Source organism: Oxyura jamaicensis, chromosome 3 (assembly GCF_011077185.1).
Source record: "Oxyura jamaicensis isolate SHBP4307 breed ruddy duck chromosome 3, BPBGC_Ojam_1.0, whole genome shotgun sequence".
NCBI classification, from domain to species: domain Eukaryota; kingdom Metazoa; phylum Chordata; class Aves; order Anseriformes; family Anatidae; genus Oxyura; species Oxyura jamaicensis.
The window spans coordinates 9,882,710-9,909,999 of record NC_048895.1 but is presented as its reverse complement, the minus strand read 5'-3'; the positions used below and the strand labels follow the sequence as shown (position 1 = coordinate 9,909,999).

The window sequence follows — 27,290 nt, the reverse complement described above, 5'->3', positions numbered from 1 at the left end:
CCGGGGGGGGTGCGCCCCGCGCGGCCTCGGAGCGTGGCCGCGCCGCCTCACCCCGCCCTCCCGGCGCCATGTGGCGGGGCCGCGGCGTGGCCGGGCAGCGGCGGGGCCGGGGAGCCCCCACACGGGGAGCGGGGCCCCGCACACGAGCGGTGCCTCTGGGAGAGGCCGGGCCCGGCCCCACGCCGCGTGTGTGTGGGGCTTCCCCGCCGTGGGGTTTACTCCTTGGAAGGGCGATTTGAGGTGTTAGCGGGGAAACTGGCGCTGCAGGGCTTTTCTCCTTCTTTCTGTAATTCTAAAAAAGCACCGTAGTCAAAAGCACTGACCACGTTTTGTCTTTTGTATCACCTGCGTGGAAGAAGGCTTTCTGGAAGGATCAAGGTATGTCGCTTTACTTCACAGCACGCCTCACAGGTGGTGTTACAGAGAGGCTGCGTGCGTCCACGTGCGGTGCAGGTACCGGTACGGGCCGTATCTCTGCTTCCTCCTGCTCAGAAATACATCTGTGCAGGCTGCTGCACTGTCAGTGACACGCATCCCTCACCTCAGGAATCCTGCAAGTAGGTACTCTGCATTCAGCAATTGTCCTCTGAGCACACATCGGAAGGCTTGGACGTTTCCCACCTTGAATTTAAGTTACTTCAGCTCAATTGGACACTCAACACGAAAATATCTCTGTTATATACCGTGAGCTACGCTCCTCTCATCCTATTCATGCTGAAGTATTCTTTATCCCTTTAGCTAGAGCATACCATTTCCTTTGCTTTCGGCTAGACCATACCGTTTCCTGACCAAATCTTATACCTTGGACAATGATATGTGATGCACCCCCTTTGTCATAGCAAGTACTTTTTTTAACATGTTTTGGTATATTAACACTTTTGTTCATGGAAAATAACAGGTATTTTGAAGTGCATAACACACTTTAGATTGCCTGTCCGTAGGAAGACTTGCTTTATCCCACTTTTGTCACTTGAGCAGCTTAGTTTAGCAAATTTAAAAAGGGCATTTGAAGTAAGCAATAGTTTTAAATTGGCCTTTAACTTAGTAATTTTTAATACACTTTTGAAGAAAAAAATGCATACATTGATTAGAAGGCTGAGTAGGAATTTTGCTCTTACGTAAACTGAAATTGGCATGTGAAAGTGGTGTTAATCTGTGCAGTGCAGCTTCAAAACCTAACATGATACACTGTTTTTGGTGCCCTATATCAACCACAGGAGACTTTAATTTTTTTTTTTTTTTAAAGTTTAAAAGTGTTGAGTGGCTGTTAAAAAATAGACAGCCACCCCTAAAAGCTACAGATGCTACAATGTAACTGTTTTTAGGGCTGTATGGAAATGGGATTTCATCAAACTTCGGTCTCTTCCTGGTCCTTTCTATTATTCCAGCAGTTTGAATGCTGTTTGCTGCCTGGAAGTTGGTACTCTTTCAAATTCAGTTCCAAAACATACTGTTTCTTGGAATAATTTTGCCATAAACTTTTATAATTTGTTGGGCTGTCCTTGGATTAAGCCACAGAACTACAGTTGTGATGGTTCTTCCAAATACATTATATTCAATGTATTTTCTCTTACACTGGTCGGTCTTTTTTCCTCTGTTTGCTGGGCAGTTGACATCTCCGTGGGTAGTACTAGGATCTGGTGTTCAGGAGTAAAACTGTGCCAATAGATATCTATAAACGTTGTTTCAACAAGTCACACCTAAACCACGTTCTGGACTGCTGCCACGTTAACAAAGGCTGCGTGTTTCGAGGGGAATATTGGAAATGAAGTTTTGAACTCCAGGCCCTGGAATTGCTGATGCAGTGGTGGCTTATTGGCATGTTCCCTGCACACGTGCTTTTGCAGTGTCAGTGCTTCCTGCTTGCCCTGCTCACCGTCTCCCCTGCCATGCAGCGGTATGTTCTGCAAGAGGATGCCGACCACCAACTTTCAAAATAGCTTCTTCCACTTTCTTCCTAATAAGTCACAACTGTTCTTTTCACCTTCAACTCTCAAGTCTCTTCAAGCTTCCCCCCACTTCAGTGCTTTAAGTGCTTTACTTCACGTGTTAGCAATGGGGATGAGTTTTCTGTTAACTCAAAGAAAAAAAAGTTTCATTCTCAACAGCTGCCCTACCTAAGAAAGAACATTATGGAAAAAACTTCCCCTTGCAAATAACTTTCTCACCATCTCTGCTATTAAAACTGCGATTTTTCAGTATTTCTAAACAAGTTTGATCGTCCATAAACCTGAAAAAATTTGAAAGGACCGGATACTTGATAGAGTTCAGCTCCACTGTCTGCTCCAGGAAAGCTAGGTGCTGTTTTGCCACTTCAAATGTTAATAGGTGTCTGAATTGTCCACTGATAGTTCTTTCAAGCAAAAAGGTATGACAAAATGACCCGCTAACGGCGCTGATATAGCGTGTTCAGTAAAGCAATACATGTTTTAAAAAATAAATAAATTGGAGAAACCTTTACTGCCCCTAGCTTTCTCCTAGACACTGGAAACACCGTTGACCCTAGTAGGAAGTCAGTCACAAACTGAAATGGAAGGTGAATACATTGTAATTAAAAGCTTTATGGAAGGGAAGAGAATAAAATCCGTTTTTAAACGTGGTTTTGATTTGCAGTCCTGGTTGGTAGTGGTGATTAATAGAACTACATAAAGAGATTTAGAAAAGTATCTGAAAAGACAAACTGTACTTGGATCTCCACTGACTATGTAGTCCCAGTCTTTGCATTTCTGATGAGTGTTTTGAGATGGCTTAGTTGGCATCGCTGCCAAAAATTTAGCTAGCGTGTGAGCCTTTTCTCATATTGTCTTAAAACCTTGTTGATTACTTGGTTTTGTGTTGTAACTGTGATGGTTTCTTAGCTCGTATGTTTTCATTATATTTTCCAAACACTTTTCTTTCCCATGAAGGATGAAGCCTAAACAATTGCCTGCAAAAAAAAACAGTGTCCTCTCTTTTCTCTGCTTTTGTCTTAAACCAGCAATATAGCATTTTTGTATTTATTGGCTCCAAACGAAACACTTTTCGTTGGGGAAAACATTGTGTATGTTAAATATGGAGGGGAAGAAAAGTCCTAGTAATTCAAAGAACTGAACTATTTACCCTGCACTGTTAAAATTTTAAATTTTAATTGTCATGAAAACTCCCAAAGCCTGATTGTAATCATATCTCTGGGCCTGAGTAGAAATTACTCACGTCTGCTGTGTGATGTCTATTGTATGACAGATTAGCTGCACTACATGGAGTTTGCCCAGAGCCCACGTTTTATCTGAGTCTCCTGTGCCTTTGTCTGGCTGTTGGTTAGTGCACATAGCTGTTGTGTAGAGAAAGCCTTACCTTGTGTGTATTTTTTTGGTATTATTTTTAATCTGAGAAAGTGCTTTGCTGTCATGTAACAAATGTAAGGAGACTTACCAAAGTCCAATTTAAAAACTAACCACTGGCATTAGGGATTATTTTTTTCTTCTAAAGTGCTCAAACACTTTTTCCTTTTTTTTTTTTTTTTTTTTTTTCCTGGTGATTAGTTATATGGGATTAACTCTGTAAGAAAAAATGTAGCTCTTTCTTCTGCCTTTCTCTTACTTCAGTTTAGTGTGCATTTGGTAAAGCAAGGTGAATGGGAACTCCTTCCAAAAGTAATTGGTATCGCTTGCAAAGCAAGAGGGTAAAGGCTTGAGAATTGCCTGATCAGAGGAGGGCTTGGGCAGGTGACTTAGCTTCAAGTCCTGGTTGCTTCCCTCTGCCAAGTGGGGTAACACTTCCTTTTAATAGGCATTATCAATGCTTAGTATTTGCACAACTTTTTGAATAGGTTTTTGGAAACAGTAAACTCATCATGCTTGATAAAACACATTTCCATCCAGGGGATGAAGTTACGTGATCGTATTAATCTTTACCTTCTGGGAAATGAGCTCTGTGAAAAACTTGATTTTTTTTTTTTTTTTTTTTGTTTTCCTTCATGTGTGGTGGTGGCTAGGTTAGCAAAATGGCCTCCACTGAGTATTTCCAAGTGACTCATAGCAACTCTGTTAAGTTGTACATGGAGGTACAAGATGAACCTCTAGGTTCTGTGTGCTTCAGTGTCTTCATTTGTTGCCTCCATGGAATTCGTGCTGGCTGACTGGGTCTCAAACTTGCAGAAGTTTTTTACCCTTTAACACTTAAGAATAGCTGGTCAGACTAATTTGTTTCACTTTTTCTTTTTTCTTTTTTTTTCTCCAATTTTCCAGGATGGGCCCCAGAGGAAAAAACGGAAGTCTGAAGCTGCAGAAGTGGACAAGCAGTTAGATATCCTGGCTATTGGCACGGCAGTTGGTAGCATTTTGTTGTACAGCACAGTTAAAGGAGAGTTACAGAGCAAGCTAGTAAGTTATACACTCTTCATCACACACACTGCCAAAGAGTGGTGGCGTCAGTCAGTTTATCCTAAACTGACCTAATTATCCAGATCTTTTTTTTTCTTAGTAGCTACATATATGAATAGAGGGGCAGTAATTCACTTTCTTGGAAATCTTGAATGATGCTTTTTCTATTATTAGCAGTATGTACACATCAAGATTTCAAAGTTTATGCAGTATCCTAATATTGTGTGTGGATTTATTATTTTACGTTAGGTATGGTAGAACTGATGAAATGTCTAACTAAACAGTTAGGTACTCCATGGGAGTGTCGTACCCCTTGCCCCTGCACAGGGTTGTGGGAAAAGAGAGCAGCACTGAAGCATTCATTGACTCTTGTGAAGGTGTTGCATTGATGTTCTGTACGGATACAAACTTGCTTCCTTGTGGAAGCTTTGGAACCCTCAGAACCTGATCTTTCTCAGATGAGATTCTGATTTTCAAAGATTTCACTGCTCATTGTTGGCTTTTCTGCCTCTCCCAAGTAACTTGTTTTTAGGCTTGGGTTACGTAACAAGCAATGTGAATCTGTATAAGCAACTCATTGCAATACTTTGATATGCTCAGGCACATTCTTTTGCTTCTAAACTTGTAGTGATAAATGTACAGGAATTAAGAGAAAGCCAGGACATCTTAAAATCATGATGCATCCAAGTGACACTAGCTGATGAATGTCAACACTGTTCTATGGAAAATTTTCTTAAGCCTAAAAACTGTGAACAAAGTGAGGGAGTTTCAGGTTAAAATTTACAGTTTGGGTTGGTTTGAAAACACTGTCCACTCTTCTATATAATCGGCATAGCAGATGATATGTAGTGAGTACTTTTTTTTACATAAAGGTTGAATTAAAAGATTATTCCTGCTAGAAATAGAGCTGTCACTTTTAGGTGTCCTTACTAAACAGAATGTCTTGCTGTGATGTTTTTTTGTCTTGCTCAAGGCCAATTTACAGTGACATTCTTGGAAGCAGTCTGAACTGGCTGTTGCTGATTCAAATAGGGAAATTTTATAAACTGTAAGAAATACAATGATAAATGATTAAAATATTTGTCGATTTGAGCAGCAGATATTTCAGTCCTTCAATAAGAAAGGTGGATGATAATCTGTTGTAGGGTCTTCTGATTTGATGATTGCACGCTCTTGAATGCTGAGCGTAGAGGGAAGGATACCCATCTCTAAATGCACTTAAACAATCAGACACTATCAGCAGGACATACGTGCTAGCCATTCTTTTGAGCAAATTTCATATTGTTAAGACAGCTTTGGCTCTCAGTAGTGTACAAGACATTTTTTTTTTGTTAACTATAAAGTACTAGGGCAAGAATTAGTCCAAATACTTACATGTACAAACCAAAATATGAAGTATCGTTAACTTATAATTGTATAATGTGTATTGGTCTTTAAAAGCCCCCAAGATGTTGCATGCTATGCACCCCTCTATGAATTGCCAATGATTTGAATTCAGTTCTTGAAAGAGCAGCTTATTCATACTGTTGATGGTAGGGAAGACTTGGTAGCAGGACTTCATTTATTCATAAGTGACACTCTCTTACCTTTTGTAGGATGGTGGTCATGACAATAGAATAAATTGTGTAAGGTGGCATCAGGACAACTACTGTTTGTATAGCTGTTCAGAGGACAAACACATTGTGGAATGGAACACACAGACCTGCAAAGTAAAGTGGTGAGTGATGCCTCTTCTTGGTTGGCTTTCTTGGCACTTGATGTGTATTTTCTCCTTCACAGGTTTTAGTGATGTTCTGTTGAAATGTTGCACTCCATGTAGGATTCATGCCCACTGGACAAAACTGTCTGGTGGCTATTGATTTTCTGTGGGCTTTAAAGCATTTTTATTAAGGGGTAAAAGCATAATTCTCACAGTCAAGTTTCCTCCTTGTATTGGATTCTCCTTGTATTGGAAAGACTAGATGAATTTGTTCCTGCTAAGAGGGGCTTATGTCCCTCCATGCTGTCTTTAGTGAGACAAAAGCTTTCAGATGCTTCTCTGACCCTGAAAAATCCAAATTCTAGAAGATATTGGAACACCTCATCTTAGTTACATCTGTTATGTGTACCTCACTTTGCCCGAAGGGCCTTGCTGTGATGATAACCCAATTGGTTTCGCTCACTACTGATGTGCAGTGGGGACAATTCCACTTGGCTGTCTGAGCAGGCTGGTACTCTTTAAACTCCTGTTGAGGTAGGCATTTTTTTCCCTTTCTAATAAAGTAATACATTTTTTAAACTTAAACTAAGATTTCTGTTACTAATCTTGGTTATCTTACCTCAATAAAAGCCTAGTATGTGATGACACCTTGACCTTTCTCTGCTGCTGTTGTTACTTTCTTGTAAATTACTCTTGCAGCAGTTTACCAGTTTCATTAGAGATGGTGTGTGCATTGCAGACAGCTGACGAGCAGTAACCTCCTCAGTTTTCTTAGGAAAGGAATGTGTCCCTATGTTGTATTAAGTTTAGACCCTGGCATAAGATAGCAAAAGATGGCACTAAGATTTGCCCTTAGCATTCTCTTATTAGGATTGATTGAGCCCAATTCCCTCACCTATTCCTGTTATGCTGTGTGCTCCAGCCTCAAAACCTTCTTGGTAGTCCTTCACTGGATTTACTGCATTATGTCTATAACTTGTACTGTTCGGAACTGGTGGTAGTGCTCAGGTGTAATTTGAAGAGTATTGCAGAGAGAAGAAGAATCACGTTTCTTGACCTGCTGGGCATGCTTTAGCTAATGCAGGTCAGTGTGCTGTTGACCTCATTGCTACAAATGCTCACTACTAATAGTGTTTCCATCCCACGCGAAGAACTTTACATTTTCCTTTGATGTTTGAGATTTGACTTCCTAATTCTGCAGGCTGTTGTGATGCCCCTGAATAGCAGCCCTGCCTTCCAGTGTATCTGCTGATCTCTGTAGTCTGGTATTGCCAGTGAACTTGTTATGGGGTGCGTACTGTCATGTTCCAAGGTTATTGATGAAGACCTGGGTGAATACTAAGGTTGTTAAATGGCATTGAAATGTCTTTAGGGAATTACACCAGTAACTGGCCACCAGCCAGACCAGCAGTGGTGATTCCAGGTGTTTGAGCCCAGTGTCCCATGCAATTCTTAGACCACCTTCAAGACTATCCAGTTTGTATCATTGCAGCCAGACTGGAGTTAGGTAGTCTGATAGGAGGCATTGTCAAAAGCATTGCTGAAGTCAATTTAAATTGCATACAGTGCCTGCCCACAAAGCCAGTTGTCTCATTAAGAAGGCAGTTAGGTTGGTTAGGGATGATTTCCCTTTTAAAATCTGTTCTGGCTGTTTCCAGTCACTTTGACCTTTTTATATCTGGAAATGGTTAGTAGGTGGATGTACTGTATAATCTTTCCTGTTGTTTCCTATATTCTCCCTTTTGCAGATACATTTGTCTTTTTTCAAGTCACCAGATAATTCTTCTGAGCTATGTGACCTCTCAAAGATGGTAGGGTGGCCTTGCAGTACCACTGACCTCAGCATTTCTGGGTGCATCCCATGCTGCTTGTGGAGCATGCTTATGCTTATTCCATGCTCCATCTTACAGAGCTGCACGTGTTAACCTTTGCTCTTGTGATCCCTAATTTGATGTGTTTTTACTGTGGCTAATGCTTTGCTTCCTCTGGCTCTGGCACTAGGTTTGGGAACATGAGAGGCTTGAGAGTAAACTTTGCTCTTCAGTGGTTTGGCCTCTTCTGTGTCCTGATGGGTCCCTTCATGATTCAGCACCAGGCCTGCACGTTTCTCAGTCATGATCTTACTGCTGCTGATGTGCCAGCAGATGTTCTTTTTGTTGGTCTTCATATTCTTTTCTGGTCTGAACACCAGCTGATCTTTGCCTTTCCTAATTCTGTCCCTGCATGCCTGGGCAATATTTTTATATGTAGCTTATCCCTACTTCAAACTTCTCTATATTCCATTTTTTTTGCATTTCTGAGGTGAATCCAGAGTTATCTGTTTGGCCAAGACACCCTTCTGCAACACCCAGTGATTTTCTGCACATGAGAATGGACCTTTTGTGTGCTTGAAGGAGTTTATCCTAGAAGAGTAACCTGCTTTCCTGAGGCCCTTTCCCCTTAAGGGCAATCTCCAGTGGGATACTGCAAATCATTCTCTTAATAAGTTGCAGTCTGCTTTTCTGAAGCCCAGAATTTGTTGTAATTCTGCTATTCTGCTGTTTATCTTGCTCATTTTTTCTTAGGGTCTTGAATTCCTTTGTCTTGTGGATGCTATAGCTATGGTTGTCATCAGCCATCGCATCCCTGACCTGTGGGGTGTTTTTTTTTTTTTTTTGTAGTTGATCCAGTAAAGCACCTTTCATAGTCTGGTTGTAAATCAAGACAATGTGTGTATCAATGTGTGTATCAAGACAATGTCCTCAGCACTTCTCAGCGATCTCTGGAATTGCTTCTGCCCTTCTGTGCTGCCCTTCCAGCAGTCGCTGGAGTGGTTAAAGTCCCTTAGAAAAACCAGAGCCTGGGATTCTGAAGATCTATCTACCTCTTTTTAATTGGACAATCTGTAGCAGATGCTCACCACATCACCCTTGTTGGCCTCTTCTCATACGTACCTGTAAGTTCTCCACTGGCTCTTTGCCTGTTTCAAAGCAGAGCTCCATGCGTTCAAGCCACCCTTCTGTGTGGAGGAAACCTCCTCACCTTCCTGGCATGTCTTGAATAGCATCCCTGAAAGTCCATTAATTGCAGCATTCCTGCCTTGCAAGCTTTCCCACTTTTTCTCTGTGGTCCCAATAAGATCAAAGCTCTGAAGCTGTCCATGGATATCTAACTCATCCTGATTGTTTCTCATATTGCATGTGTTCATGGGCAGCCATCGAGATGGGTCCAGTCATGCTGCTGTATTGGGAAATGTGAGAGTTTTTCCTGTCACACTTCACCTGGGTGTTTCCCTCTGCCTCTTTCCCATACCTCCGCTTCTTCGGGGACTATGGTCACTGTCTCACAACAAACATAGGTTAATTCCTACTTTGTTAGGTTAGCAAGCCCGATGTAAATTTTCTCTTGTCTCACTTTGCAAGATGGATACCATCTCCCCTCTGCAGTCCTAGTGGCTGAAAGAGTCCTGTGGTTACACAAGCCAAGGACCTGCCTGCGATGCCAGCCCCCTAACGAGGTGTTGATGTGCAGGATGTGCCTACCCCTGCGTGTGTTTTCTGTTGAATTGAGGAGAACGCCACCAACAAACTCTGCTAAAAGCTTGACAGTAATGATGTTACTCTGTGGCAGCTCTGGTTGCAGTGTACTAATTGCTTAGGAAAATGCTGAAAAATACTCCTAGATTTGATGGTAGGGGTTGAGCATATAAAAGGTAGTTAGAGGCATTGTGTTCTCTTATTTTGAAGATGGCAACAACAGCAATATTACTGGATTGTATAAATGAAAGGCACACTGGCAGTATAATATCATGCTTTTTACCAGAAAAAAAAAATCTAGTTGTATTACAAGTCATATCTAAAGTAAATGAAACTGGAAAGAAGAAAAAAAAAACCCTCTAAAATTTTAGCTAAGTTGATGAGACTAGAAGGAACAAGGAAACCAAAATAACTGCTTTTGACCAAGCTTTTCACCACCGTGCATGTCAGATTGCCTTCGTTCTCTAACAGTTGTGACTCAAGTGAATCTGTATGTATCTCACAGAATTCAGGATAGAAGCTCTTGGGGTAGAGAAGTAATGCTCGACTTCTTTTGGTTTGCAGTCTTCTGGATATTTTCCAGTAGAGGTATGGACTGCTAGATTGGGAATTGAAATCACGTGGCATTGGGTTTGGCTTTTTTAATTATTGTAGAAGTAGCCTGTAGAACCTCTTCAGGAGGTCTGTCCAGCACACGTGAAAACCTCTGGTAGAAGAGCAAGCTTCTGGAAGAAGAGCAAGTTGGGGAAGAGTGAGTTTCTGTAGAAGAAAAGGCAAGACAAGGTGATGGAGAGAAGTAATATAGAAAATTCTGGATGACATTTTGTTTCTGTTTGTAGCTTTTTCAAGTCTTAAACACTCAGAATGCTCTGAACACTCAGAGCATTCAGTTTGTCTCCTTATGCAACTTGTTTCATGATGTCCTATTTAACAACTCTTTCTGTAAAATTATGTAAAGAGCATCCTAAGTAAAAACTAACAGTTTTTCGCTGTGATTTATATTCTGTAGCCCAGTTTAGACAAGTCTTTTTAGTACATTTGAAAATACCTTCTTGGGTTCGCTTCGTTAAATGGAGCTTGGTCTGAAATTCTTAGTCCTGACCTTCTCATTTGGAAGATTTTTTTTTTATATATATATTCTGTGTAAAGTATAATGTTACTTGTGAAGTTTGTAGGCAGTAAAACTTGTAGCTTCTGTGAAATCTAATCAAAGGCGATGATGCAAATGAGCTCTGTTTTGGAAGGCAGGAGAGGTGCTGCTTCGGCACGTGAAAGTTACTTGGAAGTATTTCAGCAGGGATGTTCGCCATCAGGCTGTGTTGAGTTTTGAGGTATTTACTATCTTATAAAGGGTTAATGATTTCCTCATAATTTTGTCCTGTGAGAAATATAACAGTACTCACATTCTTTCTAAGCAGATGCAAGCTTTTCATGACTACATCATTCTTCTTCTTAAATAGTGCTTTCAACCATGGACATCTTAAGGCCAAGGTTATTATTGTCAGTGTAATTGACAGACTTGAGAGGAGTGCCAGGAACTGAGTGGGTCTCAAAACTCAGAAGTCCATTCTGAATAGGTTGGTGTAAGCTTTTAGGATTATGGTGCTGAGAGAAGTCTTGAAATGGTATGTCTCCTCTTACCTGATTCTGAATAGTAGATAACTTTGAGGGGGACATGCAGAACAGAATAAGCAAGTATTTAAAAAGCAAACAAACAAAGCAAAGCACGGAAGTTCAAAATATCTTTTTCTTTTTGAATTGCTATATTTTTATGTGAACTAATTTGAAAGAGGAGCAGAAACGGAATAAAAAACCTCATTTTTGATTACTTTTTAAAATACATATTGCCTTAAATTTTTCAGCATCATTGGCATGCATTTTGAAATTATGCTAATGAATATTGTCTTTTCTATTTCTCCATCTTTCTCCCTTTGGACAAAAACTCTACATCCAAATTCTAGTAAGTGGAAAGGCGACAACAGCAGTGTCAGCTCTTTGTGCATCAGTCCAGATGGGAAAATGCTGCTTTCAGCTGGTAGAACTATAAAACTGTGGGACCTGGAGACCAAAGAAGTCTACAGAGTAAGTAACTTTGCTCAACTAGATGTAAAAAGTAAATAATAATAAATAATAACAAAATAATAAAAATCTTACTTGATTGCTGACATTATGTATTTGTTTCCTAATAAGACATCTGAAAATTTTACTGGGTATGAGGAGGTAGCTGGCATCCTTGGGGCTGCTGGAAGCTGTTAGTGTGATGATACCATGAACTGTAGTTTCAACTTGCTGAGAGTTCAGTGAGGATGTTGAATTTCCTGGCTGTGTCTGAGAATGCCACCAAAACCCTTTTTCTTAGGTGTCTTTTTCACTCGGTCCTTTTCTGATGCCCTTCTACCAGGGAACTCACTTCAGCACACTATTAATTAGTTTGCTGCTGGCATGAGTTTTTGTGAGAGCTCCTTCAGGTTTCTTTGCTAAACTGTACATAACTGGTGGTATCAGCTTTGCTGTTAAAGCAATTGGAAGGCAGAGGAGAAAAACCATTATTGTTCCCTGGGCAGGGCTCACACACAAGCAGGGCTCACACACAAGCAAGTTACCATATTTTGGCTGTTCCATAAATGCAGTCGTGTTTTATTGCATGACAGCAGAGAAGGAGCAACTAGTTTCTGAATTTCCTGGTACTTGCAGCCTGGTAAGTGTGTACATGTGCCATTACTGTGGACTTGTTGGCATCTGGCAACTACTGTACATGTGTCTGTGATGACACATCATCCTGTGATGACCAAAACCACTATTTGTGAACATAAAAATTGAGTAGTTCATTTTTTTTTGTTGTTGTTTGAACAGTCTTGGTGTGTTAGCAGACCTGTACGTTCATCTTACAGTTGAGAATGAAACTATGAATCTAGTTTCATTGTAAAATGTGAAATGAAGTGCGTTCTGACAGTAACAGCAGTACAGGCAGATGTGAGATTTCTTTTCACAGGCTTAGTTTCAGCAAGTTTGCCTTTTATTCCCCATTAAACTTCTTAAATTCTGATGAATATGTAGTGTGTCTGAAAACATTTCCATGAAATGTAGAAATATAGAAATGCAACAAAGTTGATCACTAGTTAAAAAGAAAAAACACTGAAATATCCTTGCCGACTTAGTAAAGCATGGATCTTTCTTAACATTCTTTAACTAATATTTATTTTTTTCATATGACTGCTTATGGCAATGATTGAAGAATTCCTTCTTTTTTCCCTCAGCATTTCACAGGCCATGCCACATCGGTGTCATCATTAATGTTTACTACAGTGAAGCCTATGAATGAAAATAAGTCCTTTGATGGAATTACAGGGCTTTATTTCTTGTCTGGAGCTATACATGACCGGTTACTGAGCGTATGGTATGTAAGCTTTTTGTAATTTGTAACTTTGATTATGATCAGTATTGAGGATAGACTCGACAAGTATGTTCTGAACTTTGTGATTAAGCAAAAGGGGCACTCTGGAAAAATGCAGTGATGATCTCTTAAATGGTGGTTTCGATTCACTGATTGTTGAGTGAAGACTTGAATTTCCTTGGCTGTGTCTGAGCATGCTTCCAGTAGTTGCCACTTGAATTCCCAAGGTATGCTAGGAACAGTGTGTGTGATGGGCTTCCTTTTCTTTGTACTTGCTGTGAAGTTTAAACTAAGTTTTCTTGCTGGATTTCACATGGGAGTTACTTTGTACTTGATATTTAGAACACTTTTGAAAGCTGAAAGCTGCAGGTATGGCATGAGTGAGGTAGATAAGAATCAGAAGTGATTTACAGGTTCCATAACACTGTGCTGCTTTTCAGATGCAGAGGCTGCTGTTTCTGCTCTTTTAAATAATCTGTTGTTTGTGTCTCCAGGCAGATCAGATCAGATAGGAAAGAAAAGAATGCTGTGATGTCTTTCACAGTAACAGATGAACCAACTTTTATTGACCTGACTGTTTCAGAAGTCAAAGAAGAGGTAGGAGCAGTAGTTTATAACGAAATATGTTTAACAATTTTCACATTAGTTTCCTTTCTAGGGTGTAAAGAAAGAAATTTGGCTTGTATTTCGTTTCTGTTATGACAGGACAGGGTTTGAATGCTGATTCACAAGTATGAGAATATTTATTACAGGTGCGTTTATATAGGTGAAAGTTTGAAATACTCATTTTCAAAGCTAAGTGCAAATTCCATTTGTCTTTCTGAAATTTTGCTTGTTATGGTGGAAATGTAATTTGTTTCCTATTTAGGACAAGTTAGTAATCAAAATGTGTATTAGATTTTGTCAGTAATTTTTTTTTTCTAAAATGCAATTTAAGTGTGGTCCTGCTTTATTCTGATCACAAATGGCTTCAGTAGTTCAACTGCATTTTGAATTAACTAACCTTTACAAGTTGAAGTGGCAATGCGCATTCTCCAAGTCTCAATTTCAGCAAGTGTTTCATAGTTGTCTTAAGAAAAATGCATATGAAACATTCAGAAATAGTTTCTGTAATGATTTAAAACATTTTTCTCCTGCTGCCTTTAGATTTCTTTCCAAAACCAGTGTTTCACGCTATACTTTCTAATGTTTCGAGTTGTGCCTTCTTATTGTATGTATCGGAGATGTGAATATTCTGTAATGCACACCTGTAATAGCTCAGAGTACTTTGTTTCTGTTTCTTTCCTGTGAGAATATTTAAAGTGTCAGAGTCTTTGTAGACCAGTAGCTCTAGACATGTTGGGTATGGTATTTTTTGGAACATTGCTAGTGTCTGAGCTGTTCAGATTTGGATGTATCAGTAGTTACACAGTAAAGTACAGCTACAAATTATCTTTTTGTCTTCTAATAGTTGTACTAAATGTTCCTGAGATGTTAGTGTCTCTTACCTTCCTTATGGATTTAGTTATATCTCTAACGTATTTAGCTACTGAAAGAAGTCAAATCATAACCATGCAAATGTCTCTTGAAGTCTCATACTTGTGGGATGTTTGTTATTTGGTCTAATTAAAATCTTTTGTGATTTCTTTCAGCCTGTGAAGTTAGCAGTTGTGTGCAGAGATGGGCAGTTGCATTTATTTGAACACATTTTAAATGGGTAAGTTGGTATTCTTTCTGAGAGTGTTTTTGAGAAAGGTCCGGGATTACTGGAAGGCAAAGCCCATCTTGTCGTGCTGCTGCCTTTAAACTCTGGCATCTCTTCACAGACCAGTTTCCAATGGATTCTTTGTCTTGGCTTACTTGACATGTTTTTCGGGAAAATGCAGGAGAATGTATTTGTTGGGGGGTTATACTGTACTTTGCTATTAACTTGCTTTTGCTGAGGCTTTCCCTGTCTGTACCTCATCTGAAGCATCTGTAGAAGATGTAAACTAGCTGAGTTTGAAGACTTGATAATGAAGGGTGCTTACATGTGCAAGGTGTAGAAGCCTTTTAAGTGAAACATGTTTTTTTTTATTCCTATTTTATTTTTTTTTCTGCAGTTATTGCAAAAAACCCTTAACATCAAACTGTACTATCCAGATAGCAACACCTGGAAATGATGGGGACTCTACGCCAAAACCAGTCCCAATCCTAGCAGCTGCATTTTGCACAGACAAACAGTCTCTGCTGCTAGTGTATGGAAACACCTTACAGCCCATCATAGAGAGAGTGGTATGTAAAACTTACTGGAGAGGTTTGCAGTTCTGTAATACGGTTCCAAACAGCTCTCATTTTGAGTTTTTTTTTATGCACTTTTTTGAATTGCATCTTGAGATAGTTCTTATTACTTCCCCCTTCTCTGGGAGTTATGACTGTTGCCCCTGAGTTGCTTTGAAAGGGGATTTGTATTCTTCTTTCAGTTGGAGAAAACTTGGCATTACTGCTGTTTCCTGCCATCTCAACTGTTACTACATTAGGCCATTGACACTTTTTGAAACTGTTCCCTGCATGAACTTGTTTGCAGAGATCTGGTAATAAACGGCAGATTTGTAAAGCAGCTGCTTGATTTTTTGGGGGGGGTGGGAGGGACTCATTCTTTATGCATCTGGAGTTTGTTCTCACCTTTCCATAGTTCAGTGAATTAATCCTGCAATTATTAATATTTAACTGTTTTTATTCCTGGCCTTCTAGTCTTTGAACACCACCGAATCCCACATATGTTTGATAAGGGATGTCCAGAAAGTGTTGGCACTTAAAACAGATGTTGCTGTAACAAAGGTGAGCTTGTGTGAAATACAATTTTGTCGATTCTCATATTTTAATTCAGAAATACTAGAATTTACTTCTAAAATGAGTTTGGATTACTAGGCAGGTCTGCTCAGATCTGCAGTGTGTAGTTACAGAGGTCCATAGCCTTTGTTGGCGGGGAAATGTGCTTCATGGCTGCTCTGTGTACTGGTATGCACTTGCACAGTTACCCTCCAGTAGCTCAAATCATAGCTCCTGGCATTGATGTAGTGAGGTGAAAGCCCCAGTTTTCTAACCCTCAGTTTAGCTGCCAGTTCTGGTACTTCCATCAGTCTGGTGGGCCTTTGTGCTAAATTCTTGGTCCCTGGAGGTGGGGGATAACAGAGCTGAAATGCTGTGAGAGGTCTGGGAGCTCCCTGGCATGCAGTGATGATCTCCATCTTGGTTTCGCTTTTTGCTGAACTGCACTGAAGACTCATTTCTCTTGGCTGTCTGAGCATGCCCTGTGGAGAGAAAGATGATGTGTATTGAGCAAAGAGGGTAGCATTTTAATGCCACTACTGTTCACTGCAGTGAAGTTCTTGAACCACAAAATCAAAATTTTATTTATAAGTCTGTCTTCTATGCACATTAGGTGGAAGTTGAAGTGCTCACTGTAGCAGATCATATTTGTATCACTTCAGTGGGCGCCCAGCAGGGCTCCCACAAGTACAGAAGGCTGGGCAGGTACTTCAAATAAAGGCCCATGCAGCAGAGCCGTGGGGAAAGAAGCGTTCTGGAAGGGGCACGTAGCATTTTTCTAATTGGTTGTGGCAGGCTGGTTTTAACACACATACATATAAGAGTCTGGAAATAAAATCAGTATTTTAAACTTGAGGAAAGCTAAAGGTATTAGCAATTCATGCATATGCGGTTATTTCTTTCTACCAGGTAAAAACGCCAGTTGTGAACTCAGACACCAAAGTTCTAGTGCCTGGCATCCCAGGACATAGTGCAGCTGTTAAAACTCCATCCTCAGGAAAGGAGAAAAATAAAAGCAAGAGGAAACCAGGAGAGACAGAGGTAAGGTGCATCCTCTTTAAAACACAATGAAAGACTTTCGAAAGTCTTAAATCATCATTGCAGCTTCTTTAGGTAAACTTGAACTTGCTTTGTGTTTGGCATGCAGGCAAAGTGAATCATAATCTTTGTATGAAAGTCTTCTCATTGGTAAACAAACAAACAAACAAACAAAACCAAAACTTTCTCTCATCCAAGCCCTGAATGCATTTCCCATACTTTTGCTGTGTTACTGCAGAACTTTATCACACACTTGTGTCTGTCACTCTGTGTTAAGATATATTCTTGCTTCTCAGTCAAAACTTCATTTTCTTCTCTCTGGCTATTCTCTCTTAGTATGTTTAAAAGAATATGCTAAATCTGTTGTTTTTCAGCTGGATAGGAGGGAATGGTGTAGGTTAGCTACTTTGCTTTCAGCTGATATTTCTGAGAAACTGAACCGAAACACTCTCCTTATTTCCTGTCTGCAGGACAGCATTGAAGAGCGCCTAGGGGCATTGGATATCGATGTGAGCAAAGTGAAAACTCCAGGTGGCCTTCCGCAAACAGATAGCTTTGCAGTACTTCTGGTTCAGGGCTTGGAAAGCAATGATTCAGACATCTTAAATGTAAGTGTTACAAGATCCCTATATGCTGTTTTATCTGTTTGCTTAGACTTGTGGGGAGCTTCCTTGAAAGCTGTGGAGGCTGAACAGTTAGGATCCTATTGTTTCTCCTAGCTGCTTATTGCTGACGTGCTGCTCAAGGCACTGGTATTACAAATTATGGTGGTGGTGTTTTTTAAAAATCTACCTTGCTTTCTGAGTCAGTCTGTGAACTTCGAAGCACTTCTGTGTATGATAAACTTGTGTCAGAGTTCAGATGTTTTACAACTGATGTTACCAATGCAAGCCCTTCAGCTTGAGATAGAGAATAATCTGTGCTTAGGTACAATTTCTGAGTAGATACTGTTTGAAAAATACATGGATGACAACAGTTTCACTTAAAAAGCTTCTTGTGCCACTGGAACTAGGGGAAAATGGTAGTTATGGGGCAGGAAAATGAAATCTCTTGAGAATTTAACACTGAGTAGAAATTACTTGTCACAGACACTGGAGAAAGGCATTTATTTACAGAAGTGAAACAGAAAAATAGATAGGAAAGTTCTCTTTAATAAGTCTGGTGCTTTGTTTCTAATGTGGGTTGGGTGGACTAGTGGCAAAAGTAGATTGTTTTAGGCAGATTAATCAAATGTCTTATTAATTGTAGCTGACTTGAAAAATTGAACTCTTTTCACAGTAAATTTTGTTTTGCTTGTTACTTTCATGTGAGCATGCAAAGGGGTAGAAAAAGAGAGATAAACCCAGGAATTTTTTATTGTGATCCCATGTGTTAAAGCTGAATGACTACCTGATCTTATTTTTCCATATTTTTAACAGAAAGTGCTTAACACAAGAAAGGACGCTTTAATAAAGAACACAGTAGCCAGAATGCCTATACATGCTGTCATTCCACTGCTGCATGAGGTAGGAGAGATTGCATTTCATGTTCTTGTCATACAAACCACTTTTGACTTGTCTTTTATCTGGGGAAAATCCAGGATATGTTTCTTGATTTCAATAAATGAAATAAGATTGATTTTAAAGTTTTATAATACCAAAATTATTTAATTCTCAGTTTCTGTGATTTGCTCTTACCTTGTCTGGCTGAAGCTTAACCAAAGGACAAAGTGCCACTGTCAAAGCTAGGAAAAGCATTAGATCATTTAGTATTATCATAAAAAATAAGGTGGGAAAAGAAGGAAGAGGTAACCTACAGCTGTAAAGAATTTAGTCCATGGCAAAAAAAAAAAAATCGTTACTTATTTTACGCTATTAAAGAGATGATAATTTGAAACATGAAAACAGCAGTACGAGCCTGAGTAAGTAAAACAAGCATAAATTCCTAAAAACACTATATATACGAGAAAAAGAAAAACAGAATATGTACTTAAAACAATCACTTTAGATAGCACTTTTGGGGCAATTTCATTCTTCTTTTGAAGGTAGCTCAAAAGACTAGTTCCTGTATTTGTGATTTGCGACATCACTTAGTAGTCAGTTGAAATGGAATTTGGCTTCTGGACTGCATATTCAGTGATAGTTCATAAAATCTGTGTTTGGGCAGAAATACTTTATTAATTTATTAATTAGCATTATCTATGTATTACTTTGTTTAAACTGAACATCACTTAGTTGCTCTTGTTACGTGAATGACATTCTGTAAGAAGCTAATGGTTAGACTTCTCTTGTATTTTAATGTGCTGGCTACAAGTAAAATTTATTTTTTACTTGTTACTAACCTTAACTGAATTATGCAGGCTGCCTGGTTTTGAATGTTTAGATTTGCTTTAAGCACATAAGTTTTGATACCTAATAGACCTATGTTAATGAGGTGCAGCATTTCTTCTCTTGGACCTGTGCCAGAGAATCTTAAGTATTTGAGTAGATAATCTCAGTGGATGGAGAGATCTTCACGTAACTCTTGTCCGGAACTTGCAATTTGTTCTATGAAAGAGCCTTTACCTTGCAAGGCTTCACTTTCTCCAACCTGTCAACTTAGCAGCAGCTGCTCTACTACGCAGATACACAGAGACATACAAACAAATCACAAAGGAATTTCCTTCTTAGCTCTTCCTGAAAACTTCAAGTTCCTCTGGATGTATTGTATGTTAAGAGTCCCAGTTTTGTTGTAGTAATGAAACTCAGCTTCTGCAAGTTATGAGCCTGCATTTAGCATGGTAGAGCCAGCAATACAATATTCTGGAGTCTGGCAGAGGTTAGTTCTAGGAAACTTCAAATACCTGGAGATCTTTCTGCCCCAATACTGGGGCTGTCATGTAGATATAATGTCAGGTTTTAAGCTCATTATGCTTTAATTGCTTGTTAATTGTTGTTATTTTTGTCCTGCTAGCTTACAAAGAGATTGCAAGGCAACCCATACAGGTAAGATACACGTCACCCATAGTTTTTTAACGGAAAACATTTTTATTGTGTGCATTATGGTCCCCTCTTTCCCTGTGCTGATTTCCAAAGTAACTGTAATTAACACTCGTAGTAATAGCATCTTGAGGTAAAAATTCTCACCTGGCTGTGGGTGCAAAGAAGAACTTTTATTAAGACAGTGCTTTGTCAGGCTGATGTAAGTGAAAATAATAAATGGAAAAGGATACCTGAAATGAGTATTCTAAGAAAGTATCTTAAGTCCCAGAATATTGACAGCTCACACCTGCTAAATATGAGAACTCAAATCACTATCAGATGTGTTGCTTGTGTGGTTTGCTTTTCTTTAGACAGCTCCTGGTATTGTTTAAGAAAAACATAGTTTTTCCTGCACCCCCACTTCTCCTCTCCTCTCCCTCATGTTATACTGCTAGAGGGATAGCTTTGCTGTGACTAGATGTCCTTAACTGGTTAAAAAAAATAATACTTTGATCTTCTATCCATTGAAACCTCCATTAAGACATTAGGAACACAGATCCCTGAGAATATCTAGTTTTAGTCCTTCACTTAGATGTCTGTTCTTTTCCTAGCAAGTACCTTCTATATAGACACCTCATCTGGATAATCAAACTTACTATATTTCCATCTTTTTGTATTATTTTCATTTTTCTTTCTATATAATGTAAGTAGAGGACTTTCTGTAGAACAGCTTAGCATCTAGAAAATGAAATGGGTGTTGTCAGTCAATATCTCTCTAATATCATTTCTAGTGCCTCACAAATGGTTCGATGGCTGAAGTCTGTTTTTACTCTACATGCATCTTACCTTTCCACAGTAAGTATCTTACATTAAATGTAGTGCATGTAACTAAAACTAGATTTAAATGCTTAAACACGTGTTGTCTTCCTTTAGGAATCTGTCTCTTGCTCTCCACATATGGTAGTGTCCATACCAATGTCCAGAGGACAATACTTATACCACTTTGCTGTGTTGGTGGACATCTTTTATAAATTGCCTTAGTTATTCATGACGTAACTTGTTTTGACTTTGGGATGGCTATAATTATGTCATAACTAACAGAAGTAGGGAACAAAACAACTGTCAAAAGTATGATCTAGCATATGTCACTAAAATTTAAAGAACTAAATTTGTCTTGCTACTGTAATGCTAATCTTGAGACTGTATTGGGTATGACTGAACATATAGGGTAAAGGTATGCCTAAGTTGGCAGGGTAGCAGGTAATGTAGTAGCTTCTGGATCGAGGTCCAGCCTTCTCTTAGCAGGTGATGGATAAAGCATTCTTGCTCAGTTTAAAATAAACAAACAAACAGATTACTGAGTGACTGTGGAAAGAAAAAGTAGTGTAAGTAGAATGGCCATGTTCTGAGAGCAGGTGATTGTTCTAGGTATGGTCAAATGTTAGTTGATAGGTCTGCAGGTGATTTCTGTAAATTCTCAGCTTTCCCTTCTGTCCAGAGTGGTGTGAGCAAGGATTATGTGCCCCAAATGTATAAAGGTAGTTTAAAATTTTAAAATAAGACATAAATGATGTATTGGTTAACAACTTTGTTTTTCTTCCTCCTTCTCTCAAGTTGCCAGACCTTATTCCTCAGCTGGGAATGCTATACCAGTTAATGGAGAGCAGAGTAAAAACTCTGCAAAAGCTTTCCCGTCTACATGGAAGACTCTTCCTTCTTGTCACCCAGGTGAGTTCAGATTTAATAATACAGGTGTATACATATGTGTAGAAGAAGCATTGTTTGCAGCCGTAGCTTTCTGTTGAGCTTACATTTAATGGAACTTGTCATCATGAACTTAGTGCAGCTGCTGTACAGCTACACTGACAATACACAAAGCACTACAACTGATTGACTGTCTAGTCAATCCATGCTTGCAGAAGGTGGTCTTTCCTGCCAAATGTCTACTAACCCGTAGCATTTTAAAGAGCAATAAACAAGAGATACTAGGCCACTTCAGAGCAGGTGCTTCTAAAATTTTCCTTTGTCCTTCCTATTTACTTGGCTGTTAAACTACAATTATGAATGAATGTTAACCTTGACGTAGACTTAATTTACATTGTTGAGTTTTGTCGACTTCTAAGGTTGGAGAACACATGATTTCATCTAAGGCTAATCTGCAAATTCTGTTCAGGTTGCAGCAGCGGAAAAAGTTCAGGATATAACCGAAGTTAACCAGACTGCCAAGCTGGTGTATGAGGATGGTAAGTGTTGTATGCTAGTCGTAGCTCAACTCCTGAGCTCATGTGATAGCTGATACTTGGTGGCTGTTCATCATGTTCCTGCGCATACCTATTAGTACACAGTCTGCAAGCAGAGAATTTTTGTGGGAAACCCATGGCAGGTAGGTGAGTGATTCATGTAGGCATCTTGCAGTTAGTTGTTCCTTCATTCCCCTACTTTTGTTTCCTTTATTTCCTTTCTGTCCCTGCTTTACAAAGTATAAAAGCAGTTAATTGGAAGTTTGGTACACTACTTAACTAACAAACTCAGATTTCCAGCACTAACTGCCCATCTGCTAAGATCGATGCAGTCAAGCTTCTATGTTTGAATCAGCAGAACTACAAGGTGGTAGTGTCATTTTGTGTGCGTGTACACTTCCAATTTGGGCCTGTGGTTTCTACTGCAACTGCATACTGTTTAATCATAGCAGAATGACTAGTTTCTGATTTATGTTGATCAACCTAGTCTTCACGTAGAATTAGTTTTGGAATTCAAGTAGCATGGTTCATTGGAGGAGCATGGTTTAGTTTAAGAGCATGTGGATTTGGGTTTTGTTTGGACACATTCAAGTCTGTTCTCTAGACTGAGGGATTGTTTTCTTTTTGCAGAATCCTCAGAAGAGGAAGGTTCAGATGATGAGATGATTGCAGACAAAGACTCAGATGTAAGTGGACTTGGATCAGTCTCCTGTTTGATTGTAACAGAAATTGTATTACTGTCAAAAGCTCAAACATTCCTGTTTTCCCTTCCCCCAGGAAAACTGGGATGAGGATGAAGAAAAAGAGGAACAATCAGATGAACAAGACATGACTGTTGAAAAGGAAATCAATGGTGATTCTGATTTGGAACCAGAAAATGAAAGTGAAGAAGAATAACAGCATAAAAGAATAAACTTAACATTTTAAACAAGTGGGCCACCAGAACTTTACAATTCTGGATCATCTTGCTGAAAGATGCCATATTTGCATATAGGGAGTGCAGACTCGTGCACAGCCTATGTGCAGAGGCACATGTGGGGCACTGTGCATTTCTGAATCCAGAATGTTTAACCACGCCAGCCTTTTCTCGCCCTATTTCCCTGCGCTTACTATAGAAACATTTCTTCCACCTCATGTTCAGATTATGCCTGTCACGTGGACATGCATTTGTATCTCAAGTGAAATAAATCTGCCACCGCTGTTTGTGTGGTAAACTTGGTTCAGCTTTACATTGAATTTGTTTCAAATGTTCAAGGATCAAAGACAACTGATCTATACCTTCTTTCCATGCTTCAGTTAGCAATAGCAAGTGGACATCCTGATGCATTTTTCAAAAAAAAAAGAAAAAGGAAAAAAAAAGATATTTTTGTAATATTTAAATTCTTTAACGAATTTCTTTTCTTTCTTTCCGCCTTCCATCAGTTCAGCCATGCTTTGGCAGTATCTTAATGCCAAAGCGGCTTAAAAACAGCTTTTTTTTTTTTTTTTTAACAAATTTGAACTCAAGACTTTTGTATGTAGAAATCAATGACTTTCCTTGTGCTTTAAAAGAACATTAGAACTATATCACTGGTTCCTAATTTCATTTTAATTGAGGCTGTATATAAGATTAATGCTAACCCAGAGAGGATAGACTGACTGTTAAGTTGGGTAGGGAGAAGGGAGTAACACAGGGAAGTGAGAAGGTGAATGCTTGTGAATACATAGCACACAGCTACACATTTATTACGGATTTTTAATCTCAGAGGCAGAACAAGGATAGCTATTTGCTCAGCTAATGGAAGCTGAAGAGGTACAAACATTTTTAAGAGCAAAACATGGTAAAGGTCTGAGCCATTCACCACTATAATGTACAATATATTTGTCTATAAATGGAGCTGTTGCAACTAAATACCGCCCTCTTTGTAAAGTGAATAAATATACATCTCCTTTACCAAATATCTGTCCTGTGATGTTTGTTGAGAGAGCCCTTAGGTACCTAAGGGTGGTGGTGAAGGGTGAAATGCTCTATTTGTACAAAGTAGATATCTTGTGGAAGAGGAAGCCAACCTAATAGGTTACAATGTTGTGCAAAGCATCTAATACTCTTGGTTTCTTACCTCCCCATTGCATTGGTGGTGTGGTGTCTGGAGAAAGTGGATTGATTGTGGGAAGAGCTGATCCCTCTTTGGAGAGGTGAAGGTAAAACAGCAGCAGTCCGAGGTTTCTGGTCTTTGGAATGTTTTAGTTGGCAGTAAATAAGCGTCTGAACAATTTGTAAAGCTGTGCTACTGTTTCATTTCTGAGAAGCTGTGAAAATACATGCAAACACTTGTGCATACTTTACTCATACAAGCCACCATATCAGGCTCGTGTGATGTGTAATTTTTCAAGCAGTACTGATGTTCCTGCAGACTGGCTTCAAATCGGGCAAAAGAGTGTGAATGAAAGTCTGCCTCTCTAGTAAGTGTTGAGCTCTTAGGGCATGGAGTAACACAAGCAGTACCTGTGTTTAGGTTTGTGCAAGGTCCTACACATAGTTGTGTGCCATCCTTTTAGAAGGCAAAGCAGGGGCCTGGGTTTGGCTCAAAGTGAACTGAGTACCTTGCTGGCGCTATTTGGACCTGGGTAGCGATGGCACTGGAAACTTGAATGCACTGTCAAGGAAGGCATTACCTTTGTCAATCGTTTCAGCACAACAGAAACCTGTTCCAGGAGGGGAGCTGTGGAAGAACACGGTAGCAGGAAGAGGAGAGGGATTTTGACGAATGTTTTCACATCAAAGCCAAAGTATCCGCCAGCTGACTGTGCCATTCATATTTTTGTCTTTCAAAGATGCAGCATCACCTGGAGAAAGAGGCTAGAAACGGGGTAGGTCCTGCTTTGCAGCCCTAATCCTGGTATTTTGAGCTATGAGTAAGGAGGATAGGCTAGCTGCTCGTTCAGAGCAATGGAGTTTGGATGAGTGTTTGTATAAAGTCTAATAAGATGTGTCCAGAGCAGGCCTCGGTTGTTAAACAGTCAACATATCCATGCAGTGTAAACTCTGAGGTGTACCTTTGTTTTTATACACCAAATTTGTATTGTCCCATTTATAGATGTCTATTTAATGTTTGTCCAGACACCCCTGCGCAACCTGAGGGATTTTTTCTTTGCTGTTTTATTTATTTATTTATTATTATTATTATTATTATTTATTTTTAATGTGATGGTGGCCTTATTTCCAGGTTATTGAAGTAAATGAACTTAGTGTGATAAGGAGCAATACCTCAAATGACCAGGGGGTGTCACAACAGCTTCACAAAAAAACCCGGCTTTTCCGGGCAGCAAGAGCAACCTGTGAATTAATGCCTTTGATTGATGATGGCATCATCTTACGGTTGCTAAACAGATCCTGCTGTAAAACAGTGTCACTCACGTTCTCGTTTCTTATGGCCTGCTTCCAGAGGAACTTTGTTGCACCATGGCTTTATGCAAATGATGCTTGCTGCCTCTCTTGCTAAATATTTCAGCGTTTAATCTGATCCTGTCAAGTTGGGTGCAGGAGTAAGAGCTGCCCACGTGGGCTGTGCCCCTGTGTCTGTTAAAGAAAGGTTCTGCTGTGTAAAGAAGGCTCGGAGTATGGGTCTTTTGCTCATGGTCCCCATGCATGCATGCAAAATAAGGGCTCGGTAATGTATTCAACCCATTTTGTACGGAAGGGAACCGTTTCATGATAACGAAAACTTGTTCTGTGTACAGTTTTGCCCTTTGCCCCTTTAACTGAGACATAAACCAAGATCAAATCTCTGAGAAACTAATTTTGTGGCCTTTGAGATGGTGGTTCCCTTCTCTCTGAAAGGACAGGGTTGGAGAGAGATGACTGCTGCAAACACTGTTTCTTTGCAGGTGTGTCCAGACTCCACTGTTGGACCTTGATGAACCATCCAGGAGACTTTCTCGGGTTTGTAGGAAAGCCAGATATTTTGTGAGTTTGTTTACAATGGCTAGCTTAACACTTTAGTTTTGATTTAGACAGCAGTGTTGTAGAGAGAAAGTATTTCTGCATCTCCCAGTTTGCTAAAATTGGATGACTGCTACTTCAGGTAGGTGCCAGGTGGCCATACCCTTCCAGTCTGGGATTATTCTCACTGTCTCCCTCCCAGTGCCCAAGTCCATAAACTCTCTGGGTGTGCCCAGAATCTTGTGTCACAGGAAGGGATGCTGGAGCTGTGGTTTGGAGACATATATATATTGCAAAACAGTTTGTAATACTATATTACAGTGTCTGGGTGCCTCGGCTTTCTTTTTTTTTTCTTTTTTTTCTTTTTTTTTTTGTGACAGCTGTGGGATTTTTCAGTTCTTTTAAGTGCCTATAAGGGCTTGGTTTGAACTGGAAAGAAAGAGATATATTTTATCTAGGAGTTACAGAAGTAATGTGTGGAAACTGCTGTGCTCAAGCAGGGGAACACGCTTGCCAAAATGCATTTGGTTGTTGCCAGCATGACTGCTTGTGATTTCACTGCTGCCCCAAACATATCCTCTTTTTTAGATCTTTTCTTCAGAAGTATTGTATACCCGTTCCTTGTAAAATTAAGATAATTAAGAAAATCCTGCTGGGAAGAGAGCCTGGGTCATTGCCTAAGGAAAAGTCCAAGTGCACTTACGTGTGCTTCTGTTTTGGCAGCAAGATGCAACACTGTTCAGCAAGGAGGTATGAGAGAGAAACAAGATTTGTGTGAGTGAATCTCACTTTGTCTAGGAGGGGAAGTGAAGTCATGGCCAGACCTGGAGCCTATCCAAAGCTTTTCTAATCACAGAGATGGGCTTACCTAGGTTATTTCAAATACCTCGGCTCAGTAATGAGCGCTGTAAGTTATTTAGGCATATCTTAAGGAATTAGTGGTACATTTTCTTCCTAGAAAAAATCTTTCCAGGTCTATGGGGGCTTGGCAGAAGGGTTTGCCTCCTCCCATGATAGTTACTGCACATACAAGCTCAGGACCCCTTAATCTCTGCAGCTGAATTGGAGGACTGTTTCCTTTCACCAACTGGCTTTGTTGGTTATTTTACAATCTTCCCATAGCTCCTGCAATACAACATCAACAGTATTTTGCTGCCTGGTGGCATGTTCCAGGAGGAGCAGTTCTGTGTGTTTGTCATGCTCGCTTGCACATAGTAAACCCATTCTTTATATTCAGCTTGGCCAATGGGGGGCAATAAATGATTTATAACCATGGCAACAGTTGCTGCGGGAAACTGACATCAACAAGAATCTTTTTCATGTCCACATCAATGAAACTATTACAAATCTTCCCACTCTGAACTGGGTGAGACCAGTTGTGACAACTTACCC

The 27,290-nt window shown here is 39.7% G+C and overlaps 2 protein-coding genes and 3 non-coding genes across 5 annotated transcripts in view; 4 read left to right on the top strand and 1 right to left on the bottom strand.

Moving 5' to 3' along the window:
• The window catches only part of TRMT61B (tRNA methyltransferase 61B), an 8,084-nt gene extending 7,486 nt beyond the window's left edge, over window positions 1-598 (bottom strand). The window contains exon 1 of the mRNA XM_035320560.1: window positions 542-598. Coding sequence (XP_035176451.1) covers window positions 542-598 — 57 coding nt within the window. The remainder of the gene's footprint in view (window positions 1-541) is intronic.
• A 3,556-nt stretch (window positions 599-4,154) lies between these two features.
• On the top strand, window positions 4,155-23,914 carry WDR43 (WD repeat domain 43; the record flags this gene model as incomplete). Its single annotated transcript, XM_035321289.1, has 17 exons — window positions 4,155-4,361; window positions 5,957-6,078; window positions 11,537-11,657; window positions 12,833-12,972; window positions 13,464-13,566; window positions 14,601-14,665; window positions 15,051-15,222; window positions 15,682-15,768; window positions 16,669-16,800; window positions 17,268-17,405; window positions 18,216-18,302; window positions 19,729-19,760; window positions 20,528-20,591; window positions 21,351-21,464; window positions 21,910-21,979; window positions 22,607-22,662; window positions 22,754-23,914. Coding segments are annotated over 17 exons (1,830 nt in total), but the record flags the coding sequence as incomplete, so codon positions are not given.
• Window positions 6,490-6,567, top strand: LOC118165376. Its single transcript, XR_004750022.1, has one exon. It is a non-coding gene; the product is annotated as a small nucleolar RNA SNORD53/SNORD92 (small nucleolar RNA).
• Window positions 13,082-13,165, top strand: LOC118165377. Its single transcript, XR_004750023.1, has one exon. It is a non-coding gene; the product is annotated as a small nucleolar RNA SNORD53/SNORD92 (small nucleolar RNA).
• On the top strand, window positions 16,160-16,238 carry LOC118165375. The gene has a single exon (XR_004750021.1). It is a non-coding gene; the product is annotated as a small nucleolar RNA SNORD53/SNORD92 (small nucleolar RNA).
• Window positions 23,915-27,290: the final 3,376 nt, after the last annotated feature.